The following is a 7,661-nucleotide window of genomic DNA, read 5'->3' as shown; positions in this document are numbered from 1 at the left end:
GAGTCGAGGTTTGGGTGCTTTTCCCCAGCAGCCTATCAGGAGGGGTTTTCCTCGCTGTGCATGCTGAGGGAGGGTATTTATGGGGCAGACGCCATTGATCTGGGTCTTCTTCCAGTGTGGCATCCACCTTTAGGGTGACCACATCACGGCGCCCCGGCGAAATGGCCTTCCAGGACGGGGAGCACGCGCCACGCGGTGTTCCTGGTTCCAGTGATCGACTGGGTCCCCAATCCTGAGAAGATCCCAAGCATTGTTCCTTTGAGAGTAAGCTGTTCGGTGAGGAGTCCGCCTGAGGAGAGCCAAGAGAGGCTGGCAATCCAATAGGGTCTCGACCACCCACCGGGGATCAAGGTAACTGGGTACTGAAAGGCTGGACGTTGGTCACCTATCAGTCGGTAACCTAACTGATATGGTATGAAGAATAAATACAAAAATGTAAGAAAAAAAATACAAAAAAGTATTAGATGGTAATACGACTCCTCTTATTACCAACTTTACCAATTAATTCCTTTACGTACACCACTAGCTCACAGTTTAAATTTATGAACAGACATAACTACATTTCCAAGTAAACATTACAGCTACAGTTATTATGGCACATTAATGTCCACCTACATAGAAGAGCTTTTCATGTGTTCAGCCCAGCAGCAGCAGCAAGTGTCCAAGGAAATTTCATTAAAATGTTATCAAGTCAGCCTTTGGTTTATCACCCGCTTATGTGATACCAGTTTTCACACCTCCCTGATCCTCGCCAGCGATGAACGCCTGCTTCACAAGTTCCTCCTCTGTTCATGCCATGCCAGGGACTTGGACACAATCACTTCACAAGTGCTGTCACAAAGCTCTATCAGTTCACCCTGCAGCAGTACAATATAGCAGCAAACTGTTTTCCAGTGATAAGCTTTCTTCCCTGAAGACAAATCTCATGTTTGCTGGAGAGGCCGATTATGAGCGAAATAATGCATAAACTCTAGGCTCTAAGCCAGTGTTTCTCAACTCCAGTCCACAAGGCGCCCCAACGTGTCATGTTTTCAGGCTTTCCATTATTTTTCACAGGTGATTTGATCAGTTTCACTGCCCTAGTAATTACCACAGACATTTCACCTAAGGGAAAACCTGAAAACATGACCTGTTGGGGCGCCTTGAGGACTGGAGTTGAGAAACCCTGCTCTAAGCTACCGTGGGGTTAATGGTTTCTAGGCGGGAATATTCAGCAGTCTCCATTCGTTGAAATATGGAGTACAAATACAGGTCTGTTCCCATGTGTGAGCAGAAAATTATGTTCAATTCAGCAGGGAAATTAACTGGAATCTTGGCTTGTCTATCAAATAATTTTTGCATGCATATTTAAATAGAAACTATCACAGTTGGACTATATTAGATTCTTTTTTTTTTCCAGTTCAAAGATTTGTATTGAAAGTAACACATTAGTGTACAGGCACTTACAATACCCAATCCAAATGATGGGACAATACACTCCGTAATTAACAGATTGTCATTTTTACAAGTTGTACAAATTGCGCAGATAGTAATAAACAGAACTTAAAGTGCTTGTAAAGGCAGAAGGTTTTGTATCTTAAAGCGGAGTTCCGACATTTATTTTTATTTTTTAAAGTCAACAGCTACAAATACTGCAGCTGCTGACTTTTAAAATATGGACACTTACCTGTGGTATTACTTACTAATGCCCAGAGCATTTGTTCAATAATATCAACTTAAATAGGTACAAATTGTTGGTATCGTAACTTATACTCTATCATAACTCTTTTTATCTTTCCTTGCAGGTAAATAATGGATTTGAAGCAGAAGAAACATGCTTGACAAGTTCTTGATGGAAGAACATCTACAGAAGGCTACAGAATGTTTTTGAAGATAACACCAATTCAACATTCTGTAGCTTTCTGTGGGTGTCAGACGAGAACATAGCGATGGCACGTTGCTTCTGCTTGGTATCCATTATTTACCTGCAATGAAAAACAAGTAGAAGAGTTACTCTGGTGCAGTAACGTACAAACTCGGGTTTAATAAAAGTACTTTTATTAAACCTGAGTTTGTACATTACTGCGCTATGATCCGGTCTCCTTTATTACATATGGTTTGTGGATTGGCTGCTTAATACGGCTTCGCTATCTTCCTAAACTGAAAATTTTAGACCCCATGCGGTGGCTCCATCTACCTGGGTTCATCTTGCAATGGATTTCTTTTATTGCTGATACTTATCTACCATCTGGTAAGCTGCAGTCCATGTGGTGGTGGTTCACACAGTCAACAAGTGCACCAGGGTGTTGTCCGTCCCGATTCATATACCTGAGGCATATTTAAAATTACTGGACATTTTTTTATATGGACTTGGTTGTTCACAATTTATGTTGGCGCAGTCTTTCTTTCTTCTGTTTACATCTGTGTTATTACACGTGACTGCAGCCTTCTAAGGTTCATTTTCTTATATACATTTTTTTTGGTTAGCGCAATTTTTCTTTCTATATAGAAGAGTTACTCTACCAACATGTGAAATTTGAATGACCCATGAAAGTTAATAAAACATTTATGCCCACTTTTACATTACTTTCAGTACAGCCCTTGCATTTACGTATTCTTAGCCAGCAATAAAGAAGCCATCGCTGACCTCTTTAGCTTCAGGCACTGCGGAATGAATTATCATAACATTTTACAGTAAAGGCACTAATGTTATTTCAACAGTTCAGCTAATCTTGCTATCCTTCCTAGAAGCAGGCACGCTTAGCTGCTGAGAGAACAACTTGAATGAAGGTTTCTGCTGTGAAATTTGAGGATGAATTTCTCTATATTGCCTTCCGCTACAGAGGTCAGTTAATTTCATGTCAATTGCCTGGACAGAGATTCATTTTAAGGATAATTGGATAAAATGGAGTTGCCAATATGCTCTCAAATTTAAACTAGAACACATGTTCCATCCACATGGCAGAAAAAAGGGGAAGAACAGTATTGAGAACCTCTGGTGCTTATCTACTAACTCAAAGGTCAGGTAATGCACTTGAAGGGAGAAGAGAGACAGTGGGGTTGATTTACTACAACAGAAGAGTGCAAAATCTGATACAGCTGTATAAGGTAGCCAATCAGCTTCTAACTTCAGCATGTTTGATAAAGCTTTGGCAAAACAACCTAATAGCTGATTGGTTTCTATGCAGAGCTGTACTCTCCAGTTTTAGTAAATCAACCTCAATATCTGTATCAGGCTGGCTCTCTGCAAATACTCTACAAGGGCCTGCAGCTATCCTGCTCTTGGAGATAGTACTCAGCCGTTGTTTTAGTGCAGGAGTGCTGGAGGATACTAACCTTGCACTGACCCTTAACAAACTGTGTAAAAGTTAATCTTGTTTTTTGTCTGTAATGCTGTAAAGGTTCTCACTTTTATTGCCTTTTGAACCCTATGTATTTTTTCCTCAACTAAGCCCCCATTCACATCTTGGCGTTTTAACGCCTGTAGTGCTACGCCGCTGCCGCCAGAGGGATGAAAACACATGTCCCTCTATGGAGATGGTTCACATCTCCACGCCGAACGCCGGACGCCTGCCGCCTGAAAAAAAGTCCTGGACCTTTTTTTCAGGTGGCTTTCGGCTAGGAGATGGGAACCATCTCCATAGAGGGGGTCAATCTGGGGCACATCTAGGCGGAAAATACCAGCGTTTTGTCGCCGCAAATCGCGGTACAAAACGCCGCTATTTGTACCGCGATTTGCGGCGACAAAACGCCGCAAATTTGTCTGCCTAGGTGTGAATGGAGCCTTAGAACTGGTTCCTGGGTGTTACAATATCTTGATTATCCTAGGCTATAAAAATGTTCATGTTCCATTGAGTTTATCACAATATACAGTGTTGTTTCATAATATGTTGTTTACTTTTTTAACATGTTTTTTCTCTCCTTGACTTTCTACAGCAACGTCCAGAGAAGCAGTCCTTGAGTTCGTCTATGTGCCGGGATTCTCAATGGAAATGTCTCCTTCTCTCCATCCTAATGCTTGTATGCCTTTGTGCTGTAACCTGGTGCCAGGTTACCAGTGTGACCAAGCTCAGTTTCGACAGTTCCCTAAAGGGAAGATCCATGATCTACCATGGCAGCCCTTGCTCTGATGGCTATGTCTACATTCCTCTAGCTTTTTTAGCAATGTTGTATGTAGTTTATCTGGTAGAATGCTGGCATTGCCACGCAAAGAGTGAACTCCAACATAAGGCTGATGTCACTAGTGTTTATGATCAGATACAGCGTATGCGCCAAGCTACACCTTGCATCTGGTGGAAGGCCATTAGCTACCACTTTGTCCGGCGCACTAGACAAGTCACCCGCTACCGTCATGGTGATGCCTATACTACTACTCAGGTCTACCATGAACGAGTGAACACTCACGTGGCTGAAGCAGAATTTGAATACTCTCATTGTGGTATAAAAGATATTTCCAAAGACCTATTGGACCTAGACCGCCACCCTGCCACCAAACTAAAGTTCACCAAGTGCTTCAGCTTTGCTAACCTGGAGTCTGAGAATTCGTACCTCACTCAGCGAGCCCGCTTTTTCACAGAGATTGAAGGACTTGATGATTATATGGAGGCAAGGGAAGGAATGCAGCTAAAAAATGTGGACTTTAAGGAATTAGTTATTGCTTACGTGAACCTAGAGCAGCTGCCATGGTATGTTTCCCATTATGCTTTCTGGGCAGCTGCCCTTCTCATGCTCTCATGGCCCCTAAGGGTTTTTATTGAGTATCGAACTGCTCACGTTCATTATCATATCGAAAAACTTCTAGGGTTGGATTACAGGTCACCTGGGGTGGCAGAGGAGCCTATATACCGATTCAGAATGCCACGGGTCAGCACCTTTGACAGTACTGAACTAGAATGGCATATATGCACCAATCGGCAGCTAATTCCAAGCTACTCTGAGGCAGTGCTGATGGATTTAACAGATGCCTCACTATGCAATGGCTATTCTGCCTGCGGGTACAGTGGTGTCCTGAGAGACTGTGAAGGCTGCAACAGAGCATCCAGCAGCTCTTCTATCTTCTCTCGCCATGCTATGCACAGTTGCAGCGGGGGTCCATCACACCTCTCCCTCAGCACCAGCCGTTTCTCCCTATGCCAGCTGCATGGATCCCACAGGACAGGCCTCTGGAGGAGTCGTAGCAGCAGCCTTGCAGATCGTGTGTGTCCAGATGAACGATGTTGCTCCTACTCTAGCCAGCTAGCCATTAATGAAAACCCTCCTACTTATCACGATGCCCGTTTCTTCCCTGTGCTTATAGTGCATCGTCAGGAAGGATGCCGGACCAGGAACTTCTGCATACACCGCTCATCATGCATGGAGACCTCCTTGTAATAGAATGTTCAACCATCTTTGTGCTGCAGCCCCACTTATTTTGTGCTGAATAGGGCACTAAAAGAGGCAATTACATTTAAAATGTATGGCAGCATAAAATGAAAATGTGATAAACAACAATGGTAATAAAAACATGCAGCCAACATCTCACCAAAGTTTTCAGGCACTTGATGAATGTCAAAAATCTAAAACATTTCAACAAATACTTTTTTGTCTCTGCTCTTCAAAATTAGTGCTTCACCATTAATTTTACTAAATTAGGCCTGTAAAGGAACACATTGCAATAAATATTTTAAGAATTATGTATAATATGCATAAGGGTCAATTTGGTTTGGTTGTGGAAAGCCAGGTGACATATTGGTGGCTTGACATGTAGGAGCCTCCACTTTCTTTCTTGTGGTTTTCCAGTGCCCATAAAAATTGCCCTGTGCTAGTTAAACTAGTTAATATGATTGCTCACTGAATCTGAATTTTCATAAACATTTTTAGTTTAAAATACCTATGTGGTAGAACCCAGACAGGTGCTGGCAATGTTGAGACATGCAATAGCATACCCTTTGGCATCCAATAAAGAATTGCCTATCTATGGACCACTATATATGCTGTTCTGCATTACAAGGGGGGAATCACAGCCAAAGCAGGGCAAATTAAAGCAAATGTTCATGGGGATAAATGGCAATAGCTCCACAAAAAAAGGTAAGTAGGCAGTAAGACATCAATGTCGATGCTATTGCCCTGTGCTCTATGGACAGCTAAACATCACAGCAGTCAAATTCACTAAAGAAAGAAAGGCGCCTATTATTAAAAAATAGCGTGTATGTTATTTCAATCAGGTAAAGTAAACTGTTTTTCAATTTGTGACATTGTCATGGTAAGGAGCTGCCATTCCCAGCCTCCTGAAGAAAATGCTAGTTGCCTGGACGTGTCAGACTTAAAGTGTATGTAAATCCTGACAATTAACTTATTTTATTTGATCTCCTTTGGTCTGTTAAATACAAAATTGAAAGAGTTTTGTTATGTCTGTTTAGTAATTTAAAAAACAAACTTGTTGATCCTGCAAGCTAATAACTCAGTATGACCACCAGGGGACTAGCATTCTCAAAAGTACAGTTCAGTAATGGCAGCCTCCACGATTCTCACATGAAAGAGTTTTCCTAAATCTTAAAAGGGTCAAAATTAAAATTTTTGGTAGATTGTGACGATTGAAACAGCCACCAGCCTCCCATACCTGTTAAAGTCTTTGGACCAGAGAGCTGAGAAGCCACGCTACTTGCTAACACCATTATAGATTTTTTTTTATTCACACTGCCCTTTTTTTACTTTGCATTCCTGGGAATGCAGCTTCAGCAAGAGAAGTTGAGGTATATATAAAGTCAAAACATTCTTCATTAGATTTAGATAGAGGAGATTGGTTAAAGCCCATGTCAGACTTTTTTTGCTTTGTCCTGTAGAGGAGATCTACCATCACTTCCTGTCCCAGTGGCAACAGGAAGTGAGAGGAAAACTCCCCAGAGTGAGCAGGAATCTCCTGATAGACAGTTATCAACATAACAGCTCCACATGGGAAGATTTTTACGGTAGCCTCCTGATTCCAAGCCAACTGTAATATTTTTGATTTCCCATCAAATTCTGTCCGGTGACAATAGTTAACAGGGTAAATAAATATGGTGAATCCGCTTAGCGGGGACACTGATAAAACTCTTTTGCATCCCTAGCAGGGACCCAGTTATCAATAGATATTTGAAGGGAGTTCCAATCTTTCCTTACTTTATTCAAAACTAGAAAACAAGTTTTGGATATAAAAATTCTTTCACATTCTTTGGCTGCCAGAAAGAGAGAAAGCTAATACTTTTAAGTATGGGGAGCATGGAGCTCACTGTCACATAAGAGCAGGAAGAAAGTTCTCAGCTAGTGATAACTTGACGATTACACAGGTTCTCCTCTTTTCACACTTGTAACACCTGCATGTGTAAATGAAGTCAGGGGTTGATTCACTGAAGGCAAATAGGCTATTTGTTTTGCAATGGAAGTTGCATTATGCAAGGGAATTTTCCCCTGATATGTGAAGAGAATGTAAGGGCGCCAGGTTAGCACAGGTTAAAAGCAACATGAGTTTATTGCAGAATCACTTACATATAAAATTCAAAGGTTCCGTTTGCAAGGCTGGTGTGCGAGGCAGGCAGGCAGTCTGGATGGACCGGTGGATGAGCCACAAGGCACAGACCCAGGACTGGCCACGAGAGATGGAGACCAGCGGCGTCTCCGGCTTACACATACGCAGGGGTAAGCAGAGTGGGCAGGCTCCATCTCTT

At 42.1% G+C, this 7,661-nt stretch overlaps 1 protein-coding gene across 1 annotated transcript; it reads left to right on the top strand.

Moving 5' to 3' along the window:
* Window positions 1-603: 603 nt before the first annotated feature.
* On the top strand, window positions 604-7,451 carry LOC120920054 (transmembrane protein 151B). The gene is made up of 2 exons (XM_040331966.1): window positions 604-828; window positions 3,916-7,451. Exons 1-2 carry the CDS (start codon window positions 604-606, stop codon window positions 5,347-5,349), a joined length of 1,659 nt encoding a protein of 552 aa, XP_040187900.1. The 3' UTR covers window positions 5,350-7,451.
* Window positions 7,452-7,661: the final 210 nt, after the last annotated feature.

Source organism: Rana temporaria, chromosome 13 (genome assembly GCF_905171775.1).
Source record: "Rana temporaria chromosome 13, aRanTem1.1, whole genome shotgun sequence".
Classification (NCBI taxonomy): Eukaryota; Metazoa; Chordata; class Amphibia; order Anura; family Ranidae; genus Rana; species Rana temporaria.
Note: the sequence above shows the minus strand (reverse complement) of the source record. Positions and strands in the feature narration are given on the sequence as shown.